A 26242-nucleotide genomic window follows, 5' to 3' on the forward strand; every position below is an offset into this window, starting at 1 on the left:
GTTGTGCTCTCTATGAATTACTCAGTAGAGAACTCATAGAGTAACCATAACCAATTGCGCACTTTTCGGAAATGGGTATTCCCTGCTTTTTCAGTTTTGTGCTTTTGTAGCCGAAGCACCTAGGAATTGTAAATGTTTGGGCGTATGTGATCCGCAACACCCAACGTTGATGAAACGCTGCACAATTGATTGATCACGTGATCAGAAGGAACTTACAATGGCCGCAACAAAAAGGCTAGGAAAAGTAGGTAGCTCTGTTTCGTTATTTTGAAGTCATTAATGTTTATTTTATGAGTTGCTTACTTTTATAAACTTTTACTACTTGTTTGAATAATGTTACATGTTCATGTTTTACTCTTTTTTGACAAAAATGTTAGGTTTCTAGAAGGTAGCCATTATTATGTAACAACAAGACCTAACAGCACTAGCAATAATTTTCGTGTGCAAACTTGTTTGAATTAGATGTAAGTTGTGTTACAATACTTCTGTGTTTTGTTTGTGCTGCTTCAGTTGCTGGCGATTAAAAATTCGATTAAGTGCACTTCCTGTTCATGCATTTCCAAGTTTTGTGCGCTTCCTGCTTATGTTGCATTTAGCAAAACAATTAGGCAGTTCGATGAAATTTCAATTTCATGTTTGTATGTTAGTTTATTTTTTAAAAGTCTATTTATGAGTCGAAGTAATTAAAATACAACTTTTCTCACTTTAAACATTGCAGATAATCCTGAACATTTCCAAATTCTGATGGGATCTGCATTAATTTATTGGTTTACTGTGAGTTTATGTGAAACTAGGAAATTTCATTTAAGAATATCAAATTATATGTCAATTCAAGTTGGCATCTCACACACTTGAAACATGGTTTCAGAAGCAAACCTTTCGTATGAATATAATGCAACCTTTAATAATCTTCATAGGATAAAGGAATAATACAACAAATTAGGGTGTGACAGTCAATCCAGCCAGACTAGTCAGGGGATAAAATCACTGATTTGGCTGGTCAAGAATAGGGGCCAACCCTAGATATGACCAACCAATGAGATTACATTACTTCGATTTTGATTGTGCGCATTCATAAACTATGGTCATGATATATCGAATTTTTTTTATACCTCATTGTGTGCTGGCATGCCTCTGTGATAAGGAAAAATGCTTGGCATTAATATTCATTTACGTCCATGGTGCCTTAGTCGCTTTTATCGCAAGCCTTCCAAGTTGGCCTCGGTATCATGAAGGGACCAGCATGAAGTCTGAACCTCCAGTTGCCATGGTCTCTGGAGAGGTTTTTCTCTAGGAGATTTGGTTGATGTCTTTGAGGAAGGTCGCGTATCATAACATTTTTGAAGTGAAGTCGTGGCCTACCTGTTTGTCTTGCACCTTCTTTCAGCACTCTATGGAGCAGCAGATGAGGGAGTCTGTATTGAGGCGTTCTAATAAAATTTCCAACCTGATGGAGTCTAAAAAACCTCAACCTATTAAGCAATGATCCAAAGCCAGTAATCTTGGAAATCTCTTCATTTGTCATTCTGTCTTCCCAGGTCTTATCGAGAATAAAACAGAGTTTGAAGGTGTAAAGGGCACTATGCTTCAAGTCTTGTGGCTGATATGTAGCCCCAGTCTCAGCAGCATAAAGGAGTGTACTCATTACATGGTCTCATAGACACAAACTTTAGTATGACGAAGCATCAAAAGTAGTTGATGCTTTGCCCTGTTTAGTGGACAGTTGTTGATCGATGGTGGTGCTCTTAAAGAGGGTGGATTCTAGATGTGTAAATTTCTTTATATTCTCCAGTGTCATTTCATTGATTGTTAAATAGTTTTTTGTTGGACAGTGACATGGTAACGTTGTTTTCTCTTGGCTGATTGTAAAATCAGACTTGTTGCATGATCTGAAACAACAACTTAGGAAGTCCTGTAACTGCTCAGCTGAGGTGGCACATAGTGTAGCATCATCAGCATATAGCACATATAGCAGTTTCCTTACAATTATTCTCTGAATCCTATTTTTGGCTTTAAACCTTGATAGTTTGAAAAAGTCACCATCATTAGGGAACAGTATGAAAACACCTGTGTTTGATGACAGTTTAGAGTGTGTCACATGGAAGGCACAAGTTCAAACAAGGTTGGAGCAAGCACACAGTCCTGTTTCACATCTCTCTTAATAGGGAAACTGTCGGATAAGTTGCTGTTGTGCTGGACTCTGACTTGCATCCCATCATGACAAGATTGGCTAAGGCCAAGTAGTGTTGGTGGAGCACCACTTTGGTTAAAACTGAAAACAAGTTGCTCTGTCCACCTAGTAAAGGCCTTTTTGAGGTCAGCAAAAGCAAAATAAAGGGTTGTTTTTGTTTTCGAAACTTACTGCTGCTGATGAACCGCAAATATCATACTGGTTGGTGGAGTGCTAGGCCCTGAAGCCGCATCAAGACCCACGATAAATAGTCTCTGCCAGTTGCTGAAGGCGATTGAGAAGGATTTTTACAAGAACTTTCCTGGTGACACTTGATAGAGAATTATCACGGTAATTGTTACAATCCTTCATGTGCCTTTTACAAGAACAAAGGCAAGAACTATACAAGAACTAGTTGTTATTTTCTCGTTTCTAAAGTCTCAAGGCACAGATTTAGACCACCAACAAGTGCTGATGAGAAGCAAGAGACTGTTAGCTATGGTTCTACATCTGCTTTTAACAGCTCTAATGGAATTTCATCGTCGCCTGCTGCTTTACTGAAGCGGAAACCGTTGATTGTCTTTCATTTCATCCAAGCTCGGGGGTTTGCTAAGGTTAAGATTTGTACTATTTTGGGGCAAACTATCACTAAAAGAGTGAGTAGTGGTGCCTTCATCTCAGTAGAGCTCACTGTAGTGCTCAATCCATATGTTAAGCTTTTCCGATCGATCCTCAATTACGATCTCATCATTTCAATAACACCTGCAGACTAGACTGCTGGGCCAGTGGCAGTTTTAATTCCCTCAAACATTCCTTTGTTTTCTCAATCTTTTGCTGTCTTAATGCGGTGTAGAGAGAGTCCCAGTGCTCACCGGCATACTGTCTCGCAAGTTGAGCATCAGCTCTTACTGATCAGTCAGATTTGAATGCGTGTGTTACAGGTATTACAAATTTTTGTTAGATGTCACGTTGGTTTTGATTGGTTTTTGATTGGTTTCTTAATTTAATTCCTTCTAAGCTGAATTTAAATTTTATTTAATTCCCCAGGAGCTGAATGATATGAGGGCAAGCCCTGAGCCCACTTTAAAGAATATTTCTGTGGATGACACAAACATATTTCTCTGGACTGGCCAATTACATCCAGTAAGTACTATTTTATTGATTTTAGAAAAAATGGTTTTTTTTTTAATCATAAATGAGTCATTATATTTTTGTATGGCTCTGGCTGTTTGTGTATATCTTTACATCAATTTTCTATAGGGCTGCGATTAGTACACGCTGAACTGATAATTGGTTTTAAACTTTTCTTCATTAAAAGATGATAGTGTTTAGCTTTAAATGTTAATGTTAACTAATTGGTATTTGTTCAGTAGCGAAACAAAAAAATGTATTCTTACCTACACAATAGTTTTAGGGTTTTATTTTTGCTTACAAAATTGATCCATGAGAAAAGCGTACTGGAAACATTTGTTTTTCGGAATCACATTGAAGTATTTTAACACTAGAAATTATAATGGTTGCAAATAGGTTGTACTAATTGCTGTATGAAGAAAATCTATTCTAGGATGTAAATAGTGTTACAAGCCACTAATTAATTCTTTTGATCATTGCTAAAAGTAAACTCCTAGTATATCACACCATTTGAATTATGCCACCCTAGGGAAATTTCACTAAAAAACTGACCTTTTTCAACCACCTCACGTAACAGTCGATCACAATCCGCGTGCTGAAATAGCATTTTATAAGTGTCATTCTATAAGCATTTTATTGTGGTAGTCAGCTGTAATCGTTACTAGATGACAGACTTCGTTCGAGTGATCAGGCCTCACAGCTGCCGATGCCGTGTCTCTATTAAAAAAGAAACGATTCTCTAAACTTGTCTCATACAATCTGCTAATTGTAATGAGAGTTTTATCACTCACCGCGCTTGTCAGTCAGTTATTATCAGTCGGCACTTAGCACTCTATTTACCGTAAAACCTTTATTTGAACTCTAAATAAACATGCGCAAGGAAGCTGATACATATCTCTACCAGTTGATATCCATTGTTTCCAATTATCCTCCGATGATTTTATATTCTGTTCCGCAATTTGTTGGAGCTTTGAAGTTTTTTATTTCATTTTAAATTTGAAGGTATATTTTTCTTTTAACCATATTTAACAAAATGGCATAAAAAAACATTGTACTCATCGATATGTTTGTTACAGTTCGCAACAAAAACTGGCTTTTTATGTGCAATAGAACAGAAGTCACTAGCGTCTTTTCATTGCAAGCCGAATTCAGATTACCGCAATCATGTGATCAAATAATATGCTATAAATCGGCAGTTTATAAATTTTGTAATAATATTAATCTATCAAATGCCACAAATATATACAAAAACAAGTTATATTGTATATGTATATTCAAAAACAAGTGACATAAACTAGAATTATCATAAATGCAGAAACAAAATTTAATATTTTTGAAGCAAAATTATTTGCATCGTTTGTTCTGCGCAGACTGCGTTCTGATTGTGGCATTCATATGGAACTATTTCATCATCTTCTAGCTGTTCAATACTTTCCACAGTGTCTGCTGACCTGAACTTTTCTCCTGCACTGCTGAACTAATAGATATTAGCATCCAAATCATTTTTAGCAGAGCAAAACTTTTACGCGTTGTTACATAAAAAACTTTTCGCGAAAACAATGATCAACTTTTAGCCAGATGTGTGCTTAGCACAAGTCGTCCAAAGCATTGTAATTGCTAAAACGTCTTTCCAATACCCTAGGACACTTATGTATTCGCCTCATCTTACTTTCGCGTTTTCGCAGTCATCCTCTCGCGAAAATTTTATGTGCGGAACTCAACTATCATAACGAACGAGCGAAAACGCGAAATTAAATAGCTTTGTTCATTGATAGTCCAAGAAACAAATGGCAGCAAGCGATCAAATTGCATTATCGACCTTTGCCACACCATCCTACCTGCGGTTCACAATTACAAACTAGTCCCAAATTCAAATTTTTTCTTATCAGTGAACCAGGCCCGTATTCCCTGGAGCAGCTGGCCGGATGAGCCGTCCCAACTTTTTAGGAACTTTCTGCGGCTAAGTGTCCTAGGGTCAAACTCGGATAACTCGCCCTCGGATAAGATGTAACATTTTATCTCAAACACAAGGTTAATTCGAACGGATTTGTTTGGTTGGTCCGTTCCAATGCAATGATAATTTGCTTCAGATAACTCGACCTCAACATCGTTTATTCGAAAAGTTATTTGCCCAACGGCTATAGAGACAGTTTTTATCGCTGTAGAATATCACTTTATTCGAAGCCATAGAGACAAACATCAACTTTTAGTAGTTCTTAGGCGTCATTATTATCATCATCAGTGGCAAAATATTCTTGTTAATGACCTTTATAAAGGTTTGCAAAATATCAAGTTTTACCAAACATCTGCTTGGCCATGTCCCATCGAAAGCATGGAAACTTCCGTATGAACTTAAAATAAAATCGGCAAAATTGATCTTTGTTAAAACGCTCAAAAGAAAAAGATGTCTTTTTTCTGAGCGTTTCAACTGCAGTCAAGTTTTGCCTATTTTAATTTAAAAACATCTCGTCAGTCACATCACCTAAAACAAAACAAATCTCAAAAAATAGAAAAATGTTGATACTTTCCGATAAAATTTTTTAAAACTTCACACGAGAGGCCCGGCTGAGGCCCTACATAAGAAAAATCTGTTGGGGGCTTAGACCGCTCCCCTCAACACCCCCCGGTGTTCATAACTAGTCGCCTAACATTAGCCGCCCCAACTTACAACCAATGAATACAGGCCTGCGGTGAACTGAACTTGAGGAATATAATTATGTTTGTTCCACTGCATTTATTTTCACATCACTATATTTTCGCAATCATCAAAGCTGCGAAATTAAGGTGCGGTGAAATTTTACTCTGTATGCTACTCACGAAACTAAATACTAGCGAAATATAAGTGTCCTAGGGTATGTCGAAGTATCAAGACCTCATTAAACAAAGAACTACTATTAGCCTGATACAGTTACTTATTATTTCTATAGCAATGCAATCAGAGTTTACAACGATAAAACTTGGAGTAGGAAAACGGGCTTCGATACGAACAGAAACAGCTAATGGATGAATTGTTATTAATGTAATTACTCATTATTAGCACATTTTTGTGAACAACTTTCTACTGATTACTTGCTATTATGGGTTGGTGAAGATTAAGAATGTCAAATAGTGTTGGTCAAATAGAGGTGGCACTTAAATAGAAGTTGCGTTGAATTAAAGGGTGGTGGTCTATTTTTCAATCCTTCTCCCATAGTGGCGCGCACATAGAGATGAGGTTCAAATAAATGTGGCGCTCAAATACAGGTTTTCCAGTAGTCACTTGCTATATAACTGTTAACCAGCATGGCGTTGAATTTCCATTCTTAATATTTTATCTTTGCAGCAGAATGCTCCTTATAATAAAGCGGCATTCCGGATACAGCTAGAGTTTCCTGCTGAATATCCATTTAAACCTCCAAAGGTTACATTTAAGACAAAAATTTATCATCCAAATGTGGACGAGAAAGGACAGGTGTGTTTGCCAATTGTTACCCCAGAGAACTGGAAACCAGCCACTAAAGCTGAGCAAGGTAATAATATTTCACACATTAGTTGCTGCCGTTTACTTGTCACAGGAAGGCTCAGTTCAAACGAATTCTATATATGTCATGTTAAAGGGTGGCTTCACAGGTCGATGTCTAGCACCAATGCATCTTGCACATGGTTTTGATGACATAGGCACTTACTTCAAGGCCTTGGTTTGTATGCAGTGCACTTTGCATCGAATGTTCTTATTAGCCAACTCATTTCCTGACAAGCGCATCGTTAAAAGGTCTCTGCAAGCATTAATCTTGATGTCACCAAATCTTTTTGTATCTAGTAACAGTAGGAAAGATTATTTGAAATTGTTTTGAATGCCTAACTTCAATGAACAATATTTTGCTAGCACGCGTGTTATCTGTGAAATTAATATTTGTAACAAAATCATGAATGTACCGCCGACCATATATTCGGAATGCATATCCACTAAAGCATAAAAGTACTACTTCTTACTAAACATCAGCAACATGTTTAGTTACAGCTCTCGTCATTCTAGTCATGTCAACAAGCCAAGTTGAAAGCGGTATAAGTATGGGGTTGTAAAAACTGACCGTAGCACGTTTACTACTGGTTAAAATCGCAAGTGCAATCATGCTTTATGCGTACTTTTTGTATGTACCTTTACTGTACTTTACTGTACCACTCACATTTTTAAACAAAAAATCTTTAGAGTTTTGCGAGTCCACATAAAATTTTTTTGGTTCACTCAACTTCTCGTTTGTATAGTTATTTGAATATACAATGTACATTATTTTGATTTGGTGTAGAGTAAGTCAACTTTTTCAACTGCTATCTTTTGCAAGCATGTAGGGTCTTTATTTTTATTATTATGGATTATGGATTTATTATTCATGTATTCATAAGATTGTTGTTGTTTACCCAGCATGCAGTGCAATTCGCCTTCACCGCTTGATATCGATTCATTTCAGAAGGCTCTTTAGGAAGTGAACTGTTCTGAGTTCCGAGACATGTTTTCCCATTACAAATAATTTTAAATAATTTAATTCCAAAACTTAAAAATAACTTTTTAAAATTGACTTTTTCATTAATAAGCTATTAATTTAATGAAATTTTATTGCTGTATTTATAGCAGATTATCCCCAGCCACATTTCCTCAGGTTTTAGCATAACGTAAGAATGTATAAGAGCATTATGTGTTTGATTCTAATAAAAGATAAAAAATAATATACCTATAAACTATATAAACTTAGAAACACAAAATAGTCATTCTTTTGGCAACTAGAATGAATATTTCTGCATACAGTGCATGAGTAGTACAGTCAGTTGGCAATCAAGTTGTTATTTTTCTTGGCCTAGCTTGAGGGTGTATGTGTTTCTAATTTTTGCTTGGCATCTAAAACAAAATGGTCTCAAAATTGTGTTCGAATTGCGATTTGTTTGGTGTATGAGACTTTCAAAGAACTGATGTTGGACTTTTAGGTTTGGTTTTCGTTGATGTTTGTTGTTTGTAACTATTTGCAAGACCAACTAAGAATGTCTGAACTTTCTTATTGTAGTTGTTAACTCTCTCCTTCTGCTCATACATGAACCAGAACCTGACCATGCTCTAAGAGCCGACATAGCTGAGGAACTTAAGAAAGACAAAAAGAAGTTTATGAAAAATGCGGAAGAATACAGTAAAAAGCATGGCGAGCCTCGTCAGTAGCTTGTGTCATGTCTGCTTCTAGACTTACACGCTGTTGCTCTGTATGTCTACTCATTCCCGCCAAACATATATATGTTCATCATATTTTGGATTGCAGTGTAAGCATGATCGTGTTCAAATCACTGCTAGCTATTGACTTCTATGACTCTTGTTGATGAGTGTAGACATTAATAGTATCTTCATCATGCTTTTATCACACCCCATTCTGTCACTAATATGTTACTCTCAAATCAAAAGTTCTCTCTCACAGTTTACATTGATATTCTTGTGCTGTCAATGCAATGATAGCATAACTCATGAGGTCCCTGTAAATGCGCGAGTCAACCTTACCATTGTCATGTTAAAGGTTTTTAAAACTTGTAATTTTTGCATCAGCTTCTTTATTGTAAACTGTAAACCATCAAAGGTGGCTGTTGGGAGAGCAATGGTGATTTTTTCACATTTGTTTGAATTTCGAATGTACCTTTAATTGTTTTGGATTAACTTCGATAACTGAAGAATTTAAATGTCAGTACGCATTATAATTTCTTGTACTCGCAGTCTTCGAATTTTCAATTAAATAGTTTAGTTTTGCTTTGGTAACTTAACTACAGCTCCAAGATGCGTAATAAAGTTGTTTTACAGACATTTGGGAAACATGTTAAATTTAATTAAGATCCCTTTGATATAGAATCACATAACAACAAGGTGAATGGATTTCTGGTCTGTAAGAATTCATTGGTAGTTATTGAAGCAGTTGCTTCAAAATTAGTTCTGTCGAGTGTTTAGCTGGATAGCATTTAAAGGCTTGAGCTTGCATGTGGAACTGGAAACCGCTATTTTCTCGTTTGCCTTGTATATCCGATGCAAGCAGTAGTGCTCTTTAAAGACAAACATTTGAAGGTCAAACTACTACATAGATGAGGTGACAAAACTGTTAGTGCGATGTGTATCGCCTTGTAGCTACATAACATCAGGTATCGATTCGCTTGATTGTGCGATCTTCTAGGTAGCTTAAAAGACAGCATTGATACATTAGTCAAGTTTTTATGTGGCCTTGCAATGGCACCCGAGGCTTCTCAATATTTGGAGCTGACATTCATAGAGGTAGAGTCCTAACTACCGTAAGCAACGTCACTGGACGCAAGCTAATCTGGACGCCCTTAATCCTTTTGTTGGAGGGAGTTCAGACGGTAAGTCATGTTAGTTCTCCGTTTGTTTTAGCCTTGTATCCTGATCCAGGGAGCCGTGTGTGCCTTCAAAACATGTCCTAAATAATGCAGATTGTGTCTAATTGTCATTGCAAAAATCTATTACAATTCATTCATTATTTTTATAAGTGGTTTTAGCAGTAGTGCTGTCACTTAATTGTAGTATTATTATACTACTGCTACTGTACTACTAGCACTACTCTACTAGTACTACTTTACTACTAGTACTATTTTACTACTAGTACTCCTCTATTAGTACTACTCTATTACTAGTACTATATCAGTGCTACTCTACTACTAGTACTACTCTACTACTACTCTACTACTACTCTACTACTAGTACTACTCTACTACTATTACAACTCTACAAGTACTACTCTACTACTCGTACTACTCTATTACTAGTACTACTCTACTACTAGCACTGCTATACACTACTCTACACTACTAGCACTACTCTACTACTAGTACTACTCAACAAGTACTACTCTGTTACTCGTACTACTCTACTACTAGCACTACTCTACTACTACTCTATTACTAGTACTACTCTACTACTAGCACTACTATACTACTAGCACTACTCTACTACTAGTACTACTCTAGTACTAGTACTATATTACTAGCACTACTCTACTACTAGCACTACTCTACTACTAGTACTACTCTACTACTAGTATTACTCTATTACTAGTACTACTCTACTGCTAGCACTACTATACTACTAGTACTACTCTATTACTCGTACTATACTACTAGCACTGCTGATTATTGTCACTTTCTCTCAACAACCACTAGTACTGTTTTTTATTACTACACAGTAGTTTTAGTAAATGCTGTTTCTTAAATTATAGTTCAATAATAATTATCACTATTGCAAAATAATTATCACCTTATGCACTTAGTTACTTATTGCCTGTTCCTCAACTCTCATCAATCAGACCACCAGTTAATATTATTGTTATTAAAACGGTGTTTCTAAACTAATAATTAATAGTAAGAATAATACTAAATCTTTGCTCTGTTCCAAACTACTGTTGTCTCACCTTTTTCACACGCCACACATGCCTTGCATTAGTTGCCAGGCCTATTACTCATTGCACTGCTGGTGACAAAAATGAAATAATAATGGTAACTAAATGATAGATGATAATAATAGCCAAAAATAAAATTTCACTTTTTCATTTCCTCAATTTTTTCGCAATCTGATGGAATCAATTGTTGCTAAAAATAAGACGATAAGATGATCTGATAAGATGCCTATCACATCATTTTAGAACATATGTACAATGTTCCTTATACTTATGGTGAGACTTGTCAAGTGCTTTCGAAGAGCTGTTGTAGCCGTAGTTTGTTGTTGCAGCCAAATGCAGCACAAGAGTTTTGCATGGTTCTGGTTAGAACAACACCCTGCAATCAAAACAATTTCAGCAATGCAGCAGATAGTAACATTAAAATAGTCCTCAACTGCTCAAACTTTGAAGAAGAAGTTGGGTGGTGAGGAGCAGATATCTCTGCTGTCAACTATGTAGAGAGGAAATCTCAAGCAGAAGCCAAAAATTGTTAAAAAAAGAATATATTGATGACTGTCACTATCTCACTCTATACTACTGGATAACTGCATTCTCATGTTGTCTACACATTATTTTACTCCTTTTTAGCAACAACCATTTCTATTTGAATGTGGGGAAAAATTGGGAAATGAAAAATGTGAAAACTTTATTAACTATTATTATTATTATCATCTATCATTTATTTATCATTGTTATTGTATTATCATTAGCGCTATGGGTTACAGAGATTTCGCCTACAGGAGGATTCAGCTACAAGAGGTATAAGAAAGTTTGGCAACAACAGGTTTCATCTACAAGTGATAGGAGGTTACGTCAATAATTCCTGGAGACTAGGTCTGCAGTTATGGAGATTGTGCCCGCTGATTGATCAATGAAGACACAATGGAAGAAAAACGGTAAGAAAGAATGCTATAGTAGTGTTTCACTGGGCATTGGTAGTAGAATGTACTACTGATAGATGTCATCTACCAATCAGAACGAAAATCGTGTGAATATAAAATAAAAAGAACACATCAATTTATTATATTTCTTTTCTTCACTACTGCTACCGCTGCTACGACTGGTGGCTCCTTGGAACTACCAAAACGATTAGACGTGTGCTCAAATCTCCAGGCTCTGATAAATGCCATGAGTATGATAAGATCATCATCACTTAAGGATGAGAGTACCCTTTTTATACTACAAATTATTATTTATCAATAGTTTGTAATTTATTAATAGTTAGCAACTCGTGGAGAACTAAGTCGAGATGTTTAGCATTGGTCTGTTCGTGTATAGTTAGTTAACACTAAAACGAGTGTGGGTGAATGAATAAACCATAACAATGTAATGTAATTATTTGAACTAAACAAATGAATAATTGTTTTTCAGCTCAATTATTCCACTCTTCTGGTCACTTGTAGCATGTTTTATTGTTTTATTTATTGCTAATCTATACATAGCAGTAGTATAACAAAGATATATATCTTTGGTATATATATTATATAGTGTTTCTTATTATTTTGTGTTGCAGGCAAAGTTGATTGTTCAAAATATTGAGTCATGAGTTCAAACTGCGTTTTGCTGGGGAATGCTAATAGTGATAAAATTGATAACACTACGACAAAAAATTCAATACAAAGTGAACATCATGTAGCAGGCTGTACACTAGTTTTACATGTATGTGATGTAATATGTAAATTGCAAGTCCCAGGTAGTCGCTTTCAGAGGTCATTATTTAAATCAACCAATATAATTATACCAAACAAGATGACTACATGCCTTCATTAGGCTCGAAGTCGTAGTATCACGTTTGTCATAATCATTCCATAGTTTCATCAGCCTTCTCTGGACTGTCTTACATTGTACATGATTTCTTAGCCTTTTTGTGATTTTGTTTAGCTGATATGAGTTTCTCATTGATTACTGTCAATTTAGATCCTTTATATAGTTCTGTAATTAATTTGTAGAGATTTGGGCCACCATTGCTAAATGCCCGTAGGTTGAACCGCCGGTGCCACCCTTACGTCATGTTGGTTCTTGTAGGACTCATGAGCTGAGATTATGAAGTGGGTGACCAGATAGTTGATGTCATCCATGTGAACCTAATATACTCAGCAAACGTATTTGAGTCTGTCATCTCTGTTTGCCAACCTGGTCCAACATTCTTCAATGTGTTGAGCAGGCATCACAGGCAAAGCTAGAAATTTGATGATTTTCATAATCCTACTGTCATCTTTGAATAGAGTAGCCAATCCTAATGTCTGTACCTTTCTGTACACAGCTTGGGTCCAGTGAAAGTGTCATACGTGCTCTGGTACATCAAATATGGTTTTGGCGGCTTTCCATAAACTTGTTGGACAAGTAATGAATTGGTTTTTTCATGTTGCAAAAAAGATCAGCCTTGTTTATTAAAAACCGAAAGGTTTGTATATTCTCATGTAGCCTGCAGTTTATTGAAAAGTTGCAATAATAGTATGCTGATTTATAACACTACTTGCTTGTTGAAGTAACCTTCATGCAATCTATACATATTGTGAGAATAGCAATATCTTAATTATAGCGATATGATTATTGCTATTACATATTGCATATATATATATATCTATCTGTATATATATATATCTATATATCTATATATATATATACATATATAATAGCATATATACAGCTAACTTATTAATTTATGGTGAGTCAGAACACTCAGAACATTTTGTATAGTAGCTATCATTTGTTCTCATCGACATTCTTCGCAAATTAAGTTATCACACTGTCAGTGTTGGGTTTCTGATATATCCAGCGAGACAAAGTGAATTACATAATGATACTCTCCAATATTCTCTAGAACATATTGCTTTTTCAAGTCCTTCTACTCTACTTTGTAGAACATCTGTCGATTGAGTAAAGATGATAACAGTCAGTAGAGAGTTATATGACGATTTGCTATTGAACGTACAAATGCTATCATTTCAAGATGTATTGCTGACATGATGATGCTAATATGTGATGAATGAAGAAGTTGAACAAATCAATCTGTACTGAATTCTTGTTTTGTAGAATAAATCTTAAGCTTGTAATATCTGCTGATTTAATTTATGAAATAGGAAAATTTCAGCGAGTGAAAATACTACAAGAATGTGTATTTAGCATAAGAGCTGTAGTGAGTGTAAAGTTAGTGTAATTCCTCTAAATTATACACCGAAAATCTATGTTAAAATGGTCGACTTGCGAGATATCCATATAAAGATTCTCTGCTATGACGCTTTCTCCCCTTGTGGATGCTAATCTAGCAATGTTTTTGTTAGCATCATGGTAAATAACTGTATAACATATTTATTAGCATACCTAATAACTGTATAAAATATTTATTAGCATACCTAATAACTGTATAACATATTTATTAGCATACCTAATAACTGTATAACATATTTATTAGCATACCTAATAACTGTATAACATATTTATTAGCATACCTAATAACTGTATAACATATTTATTAGCATACCTAATAACTGTATAACATATTTATTAGCATACCTAATAACTGTATAACATATTTATTAGCATACCTAATAACTGTATAACATATCTATTAGCATACCTAATAACTGTATAACATATTTATTAGCATACCTAATAACTGTATAACATATTTATTAGCATACCTAAGTAAACACACTGCAATAGAATTAATATATTTTAAGTATATACAGTAGTTTAAAGCTTTTGTATTTAATTTACCATGTTTTGGTTATTGATGAAACAATCCTACAAGATTTAACTGCTAAAACTTCTTTACATATTACATGTAAAGGGTAAACAGTTCATCATAATCAAATTTATTTGGCTGTATATTTAGAAAAAATATTTAAGAAACACTAGCATATAATTTAGCAAACCATCTTTTTAGAAACAATTTAGTTGTCAAACAGCACAACTCATAGCCTGAGAACCAGGACTTACTGTGGCAGAGTCAGGGTAAAGAGTAAAGGTCTCTCCACCTTGGCTTCCCATCTGCTGCCACTTTCTTACAGCCTACTTGCATGCTTGCCATATGCCTAATATGGCTTGATCACATGAGAGTTGTTTTGAGAATGATTTGACAACTCTTTAATACAAACGCAACAAATGCTACATACTTGTCAGTTACAAGTTATAAAAGCTTTGTGGTAAATTTATGATGTAAAAAACATTCAAGCAATTTTCCTGAAAACGTATGAACGATGGTCTCAAAAAGCTGCAAACGCGGCTGCCTGTAAAAGTGGGACATAATGATAGGCAGGAGAAGATAAACAACTACCTCCAAAGTTATGCCGTGATATATTAACTGACAATTGAGTATCACTTTTGCGATAGGCTGCTCATAGTATATACAAATACTCAGCTATTGCCGTGTCTGTATGTATAAGACTGACAACCTCAAAAACTAATGGACCTATTTTTTGCTTAACGACTCCGTAAAAAACAGTGTTGGGTAATTGGCCAATTTGGCGGACCAATTAGAATACCAAATACTGGAAAATATCATAACCAAATACTAAATAAACTATCAAATACTTGAAAAGCTCAGAGCCAAATACCAAATAAAATATCAAATACTGTACTCATAATTTTTGTAAATCAAATACCAAATCAAATAGTACCACTGGGAAATTTGAGAACCAAATACCAAGTGAAATACCTAATACTGGAAATTGTTCAGACCAAATATCAAATCAAATAGTAATACGTGAAATTCCCAAGACAAAATACCAAATTCTGGCAATTCTTGAAACCAATTTCCAAATCAAATAGTAATTCTTGGAAATTTCAAAACGAAATACCAAACAAAATATCAAATACTTGGAAATCTCAGTACCAAATACCAAATCAAATAGGGATAATGGGAAATTTTATATTAAAATACCAAATAAATTACCAAACACTGCAATTTCTCAACATCAAATATCAAATCAAATAGTTATATTGTGAAATTTCCGAATCAAATACCAAATAAAATACCAAATACTGAAAATTTTAGAAACCAAATATCAAATAACAGTAGGCTACTGGGAAATTTCAGAATCAAATGATGTAACATCTTACGGAGCCGACTTTAAATTGAATAATGGGAAATGTCAATTCAATATCAACATCATTGCTAACAATGCTAAATATTAAATACTGGAAAATATCAAGACCAAATTAAATTTCTTTGTAGACTGAATTATCAAATTATTTAAAAATCACTGATCATGTTCACATCCAACAACTCTGCCCATATACAAGTGTATACATTATTTATTACGTATTTATGTTACATTTAAATTGAATCAATATAATGTAGACAAAAAATTGTTTATGGTTGACAGTAATTTTAAAGGTACTACATTATTCATAGTGTGTTCAAATTTAATAAAGATAATATTGACAGAAAATCGAGACAAATACAGAATGGCTTATTGTGATTGCGAGTTCTAAAGAATAAAATACACTATTATATCAAGGTACCAAAAACATTGGAAACAAATAAAATATTTGAATTTCATTTAAAATCTTGTATACCAAATAAAATATCAAATACTCACAATTTTGTAAATCAAATACCAAATCAAATAGTACCACTGGGAAATTTGAGAACCAAATACCAAGTGAAATACCAATTACTGGCAATTGTTCAAACCAAATACCAAATCAAATAGTAAATACTAGGAAGTCACAGAACCAAATATCAAATAAAACAGTAATACTGGGAAATCTCAGGACCAAATATCAAATAAAATACCAATTACTAAAAATTCTTGAAACTAAATACCAAATCAAATAGCAATACTGGGAAATTTCAAAATCAAATACAAAATCAAATCCCAAATACTGAGAAATCTAAGAACCAATACCAAATAAAATACCAAATACTGAAAATTCTCGAAACTAAATACCAAAGCAAATAGTAATACTGGGAAAAATCAAAATCAAATACAAAATCAAATACCAAATACTGAGAAATCTAAGAACCAAATACCAAATAAAATACCAAATACTGGAAATTCTCGAAACCAAATACCAAGTCAAATAAATATAGTAATTGGTATTTGAATTTGCAAATAGATCTATTTGGAATAAAATCAATTACCCAACCCTGGTAAAAATATGGTTTTAACTTCAGAAAACAGTTTTTGTTTTGTTGCAAATCAGCAGCTGTTAAAATTACTATTAATTACCCTGAGTAGATCCCAATAATCTACTCAGGGTAAACTTACATATTTTGTTTGATGACTATAAAAATGGGAACATTGCTCTGTGTCCAGTAATGTGTAAGTAATGCGCAAATTAATAATTTTTGCCATTATTGATACCTACCTATGTGTGTTTTGTCTTCTAGTTAAAAGTGTGTGTGTGCATGCGTATAGTACGGTATGTATACATATATACATATACTGCTAACATATATATACTATATATGCTGTATAATATATATGTATGGATATATACTGTACACTGAATAATACATAATTATTCATATAAAATGTATGGACATATATACACTTCGTAGGTGTATTGTACTTTACTTATTGATGTATTTTTTGTGTAGAAGGGAAATATTATCTGACCTGAAGATACTTTATTTACATATACAATACACCCACACACGCACTAGCAAAATATACATTCACCATGTCATCCCTTATTTTATACATCACAGAATTAGAGTAGGCCTAATATCCTAGATCATAGGCATAATCTCTCAGCTTATAGATGTAATCTCCAGTAGAGAAAATCACTTGCAGGCATAACCTCTCGTCAGACCTGCCAACCCACGAGTGGCGCAATGCGTGAGATTTGGTTTTGGGGCAATTGATGTATTAATGATAGCATATATAAAATTTTTGAAATTGGGGCAAAAATCTCACGCATTTTCATTTTTTCTTTGGGGTGATTGTGTGAGTCTCACGCCCAATGCGTGAGAGTTGGCAGGTATGCCTCTTGTAGGCATATTGTCTTGTAGGCGTAATCGATGTATATCAGCACAATATGTGACACAAGTAGTAAGTCTTCTAATTAATGAAAGGCGCGTGTGGCCTGTGTGGTGATATAACTCAAATGTTCAGTTTCTATTTAACTAATAGTCATACCTCTTGTATTATGTGTAGAGCACAACCCAGCGATGTTCTTTGTCCTTGCCGTGAATATATGACGAATATTTGTCTCTCTCTGTGGCGAGTGTCTGTGTGGCTTGGAGGACCACTACTGCATATAGTTCTTTGTCCTTTTCTATAATAGTTCTAGTTTCATGTGGCCAAGTGTCTGTCTCCAAATGGAAGCTATCTTCTCCTAGCTCACCACTAGCTATCTCACTCTCCGCTCCTTAGCCCTTCCCTCTATATAACTAGGGTAAGTGCTAATATTAGTTTAGTATACTATAGAATTACATGTTCCTGGTTGTCGTTAACAGTAAGTAAAGGTATATTATCTGAGGTGTAGTCTGTTCAGTATCTCGGTATAGACTGCCCAAGGAAAAGAAATGCACTTGCTATTATACTGTCTTGTCAAGTGTGAGTTGTCTGTCACTAGGCCAACAATATAATCATGGAGCGGCAACTCCGAATCTCAATAATTATGTGATAAGCAACCAGGCACTGCTGGGAACTGGGAATAGTAATGGCTAAATGAATATGAGTTATTTTACTCATATCAGTGGGTCAAAAATGTGATAATTATTATTGTTTAAAAATAGTTATAATAGCAATAATATAATAATATTAATTGGTAGTCCGATCGATGAGATTTGAGAAACAGGCAATAAGTAACTAATTAAATTAAATGATAATTATTTTATAAGAATAATAATGGTTTTTTATTATTGAATAATAACTTAGAATAAAAAAGTAATAGCAGTGGGAGTGGGTGAGAAGAGGAATCAACATTGGAAACAGTAGGTAAGCGTGTAGTATTCAGCACTAGTAATAAAGTAGTACTAGTTAATAATAATAATAATAATAAATAATAATAATGAAATGGCAGCAACATCACAAAAACCACTTATAAAAATAGTGAATGGAAGGCAGACGGAAACAATGAATTTTTTCGCAACGACAGTTTTCCACATTCTGCAGTATTTAAAACATGTATTGAAACTATTTAATCTTTGAATCTAAAAAACAAAGTCAAAACAATACAACCAGAAAACAAACGTAGCTTACCAACAAAAATGGCGCGACGTACTTCCAACAAAAGGATTAAGTGGGTCTGAAATTTGCTCGCCCTCACGCGTAGTGAAGTTGCTTAGTTGAGAGTCTATCGACCTCTCACTCTCTCAGCCTTGGACTAGCATCAGAATCCGCAGTTATAACTAAGTTGAGGTCAGCTATACATTTTGTACAATTTATTATATCATCCTATTGCTCGTCTTATCACACTGGTAGATTTATGTATTTAAACATATTACGGCAGCTGTTGAACTGCATGTTTTATTATTGTTTTTTTACACCAGCAAGTTCTATAACTAATTTTTCGCTTCTTTTTATTTTGATTGCCGCTTCTGTTGCTTGATAAAACTTAATGCTATTAATGTTATTAGAAAGGCAATGTAAAAATGACGCGTTTGGCTATAAATATTTCATGAAGACGTGCTAAGGGGTTCAACACTGTTCGTAATCGGTACTTGTTTGCGTAATTTGACACACGCCATATATTAGATAGGCGTAGACTACCCAGACCTGCCAACCCAAGAGTTTGGCAATGCGTGAGATTTGGTTTTGGGGCAATTGATGTATCAATGATAGTATATATAAAATTGGGGAAATTGGGGCAAAAATCTCACGCATTTTCATTTTTTCTTTGGGGTGATTGCGTGAGTCTCACGCCCAATGCATGAGAGTTGGCAGGTATGAGACTACCATTATGCGCAACAAAGAGCCAGTTAGATGGCTAAATATTTTGAATAAAACTATCAAGTGCAGAGCAATTAGTTTTATAGCTTTTAATTGTGCTTTTATCTACATTTTGAAAAATTGTGGTATTTTGTCAATAAATCTGAAAAAACAAGCAAGTTGGCGTGAGACATGAGTTATACACCAATTTTAAGCTAACTTAATGGGATTTTAAGATTGCAGTTGTTAGATCACATGGCTAGTAAGTAGCAAGTCATTTTTAGTTTAACCTGTAGCATCTTTTGTAAAACCCTCTGGTAAGCTACTACTTCTAACTTGATCTAACGACTTTATTATTTGTGCTTATTCGTTTCGATCGTTCTGGTCGTTCGTTCGTAGATTCGTTCTGATCTGGACCTACAATGTAAGAAATTCTGCCAACAAATACGGTAGGATTTGTAAAGTACCTATCATTCTTTTATTTTAAAAAACACGTGATTCCTTTACAGAAAAACAGGCTAGAAAATCATGTGAAGGTAAAAGCTTTAGTAAAACTTGTAAGCTAGCAGACTTTTGTCTTGAAAGAAACTGAATAATAGCATGGGAAAAGTCTCTATGGGCTTATATGGTGCTATATTGCTTGGTTTTGGACTTATAGTGTGCTTTAACTGGCTAAGCAAACCTTTGTTTAACCAACTGTCCATAAAAAATTTTACGTTATGCAACTGAAAATGAAGTAAAATCAGGGAACCCTGTATCAGGCAAGTAGGAACTGACGCTTTTGTCTAGTTGCCAAGAAGCTGCCGATGATTGACTACGCATTTTTGCACAACCGGCGCAGGACAGGAGTCAGTAGTGGAGACTCTCTATATCACAGCTCATAACATACAGTGTATATAACAGCATAATTCCAGCAAGAACTGACAATACAGACTCTTTATATTACAGCCGATACCAGACTGTAAACTAGCGCACATCACGCAAGAGCTGATAATACAGACTCCGTATTTCACAGCCAGTAGCAGAATGTTTATATACCAGCGCAACTCCAGCAAGAACCGACAATACAGACTCTGACTCTCAATACAGACAACACAGCCGATAACAGACCACGTGTAGCTCTGCACAAATCAAGCAAGAGCTGATAGTACAGACTCCTTATATCACATCCGATAGCAGACTGTGTATATACCAGCGCAACTCTAACCAGAGCCGACAGTACAGACCCTCTATATCACGGCCAATAACAGACTATGTGTAGCTCAGTGCAAATCAAGCAAGAGCTAGTAGTACAGACACCATATATCATAGCCGATAGCAGACTATGTATATACCACCACAACCAGATGATGCAAGCTGTTAAAATTAACTAACGAAGATGTTTTATATTTCAATATGTTTATTTTGGTATCATAGTATGTCTCACCATACCAACTAAATTCTGACTGCCTTTCAACCGCAAAAACAACTGTTTATAAAAATGAATAGACGCAAACTCTATCTATGATTGGTTGTTATGAGTAGTTGAAACTTCAGGTCAGTATGACAGTTGTTTTTTTAAACGACCAAACATGGTTGACGGTTAACTAAATGGTATAAAAACTAGGCTACATTTTTGTAATATATAATTTTTCTACACAAAGTTGGTAGTTTGATCTGCTATAATAAGAGCAATGTCTGTTCGTTTGTCTGAAGCCTTGCTAAAAGGGATTAAAAATACTCCGCACAATACTTAAATTCAGGCTCCAGATTCAACGGCAAGCATGCTACTATTACATCACTTGGGAGCTCTAACAATTTTTTGGATGATTATATATACTGATTATTCGTGACGATCTCTCTCGGTGCACGAGACTAGAAAGCATATTAGTTGCCAAATATGTGTTTTCAAAGTATGGTTGCAAAAATTACATTGCATGGCAAAAGTGCAATAGATGGTATTGAGGGAAAGTATCAAATGACAGGTTCTAATGGAAATGTACCGGAAAAGGTATGTCATGAACTCGGCAAAGTCATTTGTGGAAGCTGCAACGACAATAACTTCCAAATCATCGAAACCAATAAAGATATTCTACATCTCAGAAGATATGATTACTGAAACAGCACGGATCTGCAAAGAATGCTGGTCCACTGTGCCTCTAAATCATGGCATTCAATTGTGGCATCGCATAGCAAATAAAGAAGATACTGATGTTATTCTGATGGAATAGTGTTCTTCCGCTTGGCAGCCAATTCTACACACACAGAGCAGCAAACCTAATCAAGAGGTAACCACAGGAGATATTTCACAAACACTAATGCAGTTTCACCACAAATGTTGGTTGCATTGGCTTATGACTCTGAAGTTAACATTGGAGAAATTCTCACAGCGGAAGCCAATGAAAGTAGCTACACTATGAAGTACATGCACCATGCACGCAAGAGGTTCATGTGGCCAAACCCCAATGACAAAAGAACCACCCACAGGAACTGTCTTCTTAAACCATTTCTAGTTATTGCACCAGCAAGAACTATCAGGCCACTGAGGTACTTTTGTACTAGAAAATGAGGAAATAATAATGGCAAAATATGACGATTCTAAGAAAAAAATACATGAAAGTCTGACAATCTTTTAATTGTATGTGTCTTATGTTTCATGGTTAAATAAAATAAGTATAATATATCCCAATTTTAAATTATTAATTGGTTTGCCACATGTATATTGCTGTTGTAACTCCAAATCATGACAATTTGTTGTTTAATATCTGCAAAACGTAGAAAAATGCTGGATTTTCATGCTATTTTTGTCTCGCGCGTCACAGGTGGTTGCCTTCTTTTAAACCTCACAGAATCATTAAACTCGGGCCTAAAAAAAGTTCCTATTTCTAGTAGAAAATAGTAGAGCTCTGAGCTTGTCGAACAATAATGTCATGAGTCAAAAACTTGTGAGGATTTTTGCAATTGACCACAGAGTAGTTTTTCATATCAAATTATGGTCCCGTGCATCACACCAGCTTTAATATTTAATAATTTTTCAATGCGTTGCATGACAAGGATGAAATCTCATTCAGTGATAGTTGGTGTCAAGTGCTGCCTAAAACAGCATAAATGACAGCAGAAGTTCACATCTGGGCTTGGAAAGTATGCGAGGAAGCATTCAAATTTCCCGCACGTCACAATGATGCCAAAAATAGCCTTGTCCTATTAGCATCTGTTATATTTTTAATACAAATCATATCATAAAACCTAAAATGCTAAATTATTTGGCATATTCATGAAGTCCTTCGTCCAAATGGCATGTTTGGCATTAAAGACATTATAGCTAGCAGTGATTGTCATGAGAATACAAGTAAGCAGTTGCAAAATCACCAGGTTTTATATATAGAAACTGATAACTGAATAGGGTTAGATTCAGAAAAGCCTTTGAGGGAGTTTGACATTAGATAATTTCATGCTATGTACAGTCAAAGTTCAACTTACCATCATTTCCGCATACAAATTGTTCCACAAATGTCATACAATTTGGGTAAACAATGTATTTCAAAGTATGAAGTAATTCCCAACATACAATGTCTGAAATTTCTAAAAACTTCAAGTTTCGTAAGTAAAAGTTACAAATAGAATCCGAAATTAGTGATATATATATTTAATATACTTAATCTATATATTTATATACATATATATATATATATATAGATTAAGCCAATTTACAATGTATTTAGTGTAAGCCAAGTAAGTTATGCATCATATTTGTATTACTTCTGTCACCAGGCCTTGGCATTGCTTAGCCTGTGCTTCTGTTCACTTGTCTCCAAAGTAACGTAACAATAAAACCCTCCTTTTGTTGATTATTAATTTAGTTTGTATATATGTTTTAGGTTTTTACTTTTATTTCCTGCATAGTTTTTTCATGCACTCGTCTAAATATTATATTTAACTAAATAAGAGGTTTATCATGGTTTTTGGTTATTGAATAAATTAAGCAAACTACATTGCATCCTTACAAACATAATCCCTCAAAGTTTGTCACTCAGCAAATAATCAAATGCATCGATGTTTAGTGTTAGCACTACCAGTTATATAAGTTTGAATGGCTAAAACTTGAAATACTCAAGCAAAGTTTAAGCTCAAGTTCATATGATTTACAATTGTAAGATCCACGGATAATATTGATTCCGTGCATTATGAGAATCATTATGTCAAAGGAAATGAATAAAAGGAATGGTCGTTATTTAATTCCGTTAAATATTTTACTAACACAATCGTCAAATTATCACAAAATATAGTGCCATTATGATATGTACAGAAATACAGAAAAAATAGCTCCAACCTTGAACACAACTAACAGCATCTTGAGCACCTAACAGCATCAATGACGGCTATTTTTTGTTGAAAGTGAATAACACATATTTTGTTCAGATTGAACCTCGGCAACACCACCAATGACAGTCATTCTTACGGAACATAAACGAGACATTAGCTTTCCAGACAGAACACCAAATTGTCTACTGTAACAGTTAAAATGTGCAAACCATTTGTCCGTAATCCCTCTACTGATAACGAGCGTGTTACAAGTTTTATAACCATGCAATTTGTTAGATAGAAGTTATATGGCAATGGGCCATGAAACGCAGCACTGAACTTGCTGCTATGTTCATCTGTTAGTGTTACTAGCAGATGAAAATACTCCTCCGTCATTGCTGCCATACGTGCTCAGCAGTTTTTTGGCAATGATTTGCATATGAGATTTATAATTAGCTCAATGGCATGTGCACCCTATCTTATTGGAGGAATGTGTGAGAACTCTATGAAGTTATCACATTTGCAGCGAGTAACCTAGCAAAAGTTCGAGCTGGTTATGAGACGGCACTCTTCTAGCGGGGGCGAGGCTTCAAACACTTCTGAGATTAAACCAGATGTTCTTCACATTCTGGCGTCCCAAGATATTGCAAAATCTTCAGATGTGTTATCGGATGAGGCTGTTGACAGTAAGGGAGCATCTTTAGACCGGTTCACTGGCCAACATGCATCTGGTATGTAGAATTTTGGTCATTCGCCTTCCAAGTCTTTAGATGATGGTGTATGAGATGGTTTAGTTTACCTCTAGAATTTGCCATTTTGGAAAGACATTCTTAATACAGGTTTTATTTTTTGTTTTTATTTGTTGTTTGTATTTTACCTACAACATCTTGCCGTGAGGAAACAGGCAGATTTTGCTTTTGATTTGTTCTTTTTATAATTGCTTTTGTTTTTAATGGGTAAATTACAATGATATTTTGGAAAATAACACTATAGCCTGATTCCCATATCAGCTGCGAAACTCCGGCGGTCATCTCACGCAACAAAACGGCTGTGGCCCTAGGCTTGGCTGCTTATGTTCACATAAAACTGTGTCTCTGTTTATAGTGAACATGAACCAAAAAATTGTGTCGCTATTGATTGCATAAAAATCGCCACCCGCACTGCTGTTTCGAAAATGCTGACCTTCACTGTACAGTGCATTTCAGGAGTTATTTGCTCGTGGCTTCTTGCGAATTTTGAACAGCGCTAAACTCTTACGTTGACCGCCTGCCACTACCAGCGATACTGGGCGCGTAGGTTCTCATTTCACCGCCGATAGCCCTGCGATCCTGCCACCGGTGCTTCAATATGGGTATATATGCATATATGGGTATAGGGTTCTCATATATGGTGTATATGGGAACCAGGCTTAAGGAAACTTGGTGATCATGAAAAAGCCCTTTTTCAATTTTGCTAGCAGCATTACTAAGAACACACTGGTAGCTCACTATAGCCATAGTTTAATATAGCCATAGTTCACTATAGCCATAGTTCACTATAGCTATAGTGAACTACCTTAGGACACTTATGTATTCGCGGCATCTAACTTTCGCATTTTCGCGCAGTCATCCTCTCGCGAAAATTTCATGAGCGAAACTAAACTATCATAACGAACGAGCGAAAAAGCGCAATTAAATAGCTTTGTTCATTGGTATTCACAATAAAATCGTCATATTAGAGATGCAGGTAACCTCTGTGTGTGGGCTCATTGGGCAATTTCTGCTAAACTCAATATAGTTAATACGCCAACTGAGCAGCATTGCAAAGCAAATTGAGATAACAAGTTCTTTTGAAAAAGCAGGCCTGTATTGCCTGGTTGCAAATTACGACAGCTAATATTAGGCGACTAGTTATGAGCATCTGGGGGTTTGGAGGGGCAGTATCAGCCCCCTCAACAGGTTTATTTCATGTAGGGCCTCAACCGGGCATCTCACGTAAAGTTTTAAAAGATTTGATCAGAAAATATAAACATTTTTTCTATTATTTGAGATTTGTTTGTTGTAGGTGATGTGACTACCAGGACGTTTTCAGATTAAGATAGGCTAAACTTGACCGCAGTTGAAACGCTCAGAAAAAAGACATCTTTTTTCTTTTGAGCGTTTTAACAAAGATCAATTTGGCTGATTTTATTTCAAGTTCATCCGAAGGTTTTTACTCTTTCGTTGGGCCATTGCCAAACGAATGTTTGGTAAAACTTGACCTTTTGCAAACCTTTATATTTTGCAGATCATGATAATAATGACGCCCAAGAACTATTGAAAGTTAACATTTATCTCTATGGCTTGGAATAAAGTGATATTCTACAGCGATAAAAACCGTTCCCGTAGCCGTTGGGCAAATAACTG

General features: G+C 35.1%; 2 protein-coding genes and 1 long non-coding RNA gene across 4 annotated transcripts in view; 2 read left to right on the forward strand and 1 right to left on the reverse strand.

Moving 5' to 3' along the window:
* The first annotated feature begins 181 nt into the window (after window positions 1-181).
* On the forward strand, window positions 182-9113 carry LOC137392819 (ubiquitin-conjugating enzyme E2 L3-like). The gene is made up of 4 exons (XM_068079150.1): window positions 182-244; window positions 3218-3313; window positions 6624-6810; window positions 8338-9113. Exons 1-4 carry the CDS (start codon window positions 218-220, stop codon window positions 8484-8486), a joined length of 459 nt encoding a protein of 152 aa, XP_067935251.1. The 5' UTR covers window positions 182-217; the 3' UTR covers window positions 8487-9113.
* Window positions 9114-9119: 6 nt separating this feature from the next.
* On the reverse strand, window positions 9120-18082 carry LOC137392820 (uncharacterized). The gene is made up of 3 exons (XR_010978251.1): window positions 17841-18082; window positions 10979-11086; window positions 9120-9721 (listed from the first exon to the last, which is right to left on the reverse strand). It is a non-coding gene; the product is annotated as an uncharacterized lncRNA (long non-coding RNA).
* Window positions 18083-19030: 948 nt separating this feature from the next.
* Window positions 19031-26242, forward strand: part of LOC137392883 (max-like protein X) — a 48433-nt gene continuing 41221 nt past the window's right edge. Inside the window, exons 1-2 of one of the 2 annotated variants that reach the window (XM_068079230.1) lie at window positions 19031-19067; window positions 24385-24589. In XM_068079230.1, the coding sequence (XP_067935331.1) occupies window positions 24415-24589 (175 nt within the window). In that variant the 5' untranslated portion in view covers window positions 19031-19067; window positions 24385-24414. Of the gene's footprint in view, window positions 19068-20092; window positions 20114-24384; window positions 24590-26242 lie in introns of those variants that run through there. The other variant, XM_068079231.1, reaches the window with a different exon arrangement.

Source organism: Watersipora subatra, chromosome 4 (assembly GCF_963576615.1).
Source record: "Watersipora subatra chromosome 4, tzWatSuba1.1, whole genome shotgun sequence".
In the NCBI taxonomy this organism is placed as follows: Eukaryota; Metazoa; Bryozoa; class Gymnolaemata; order Cheilostomatida; family Watersiporidae; genus Watersipora; species Watersipora subatra.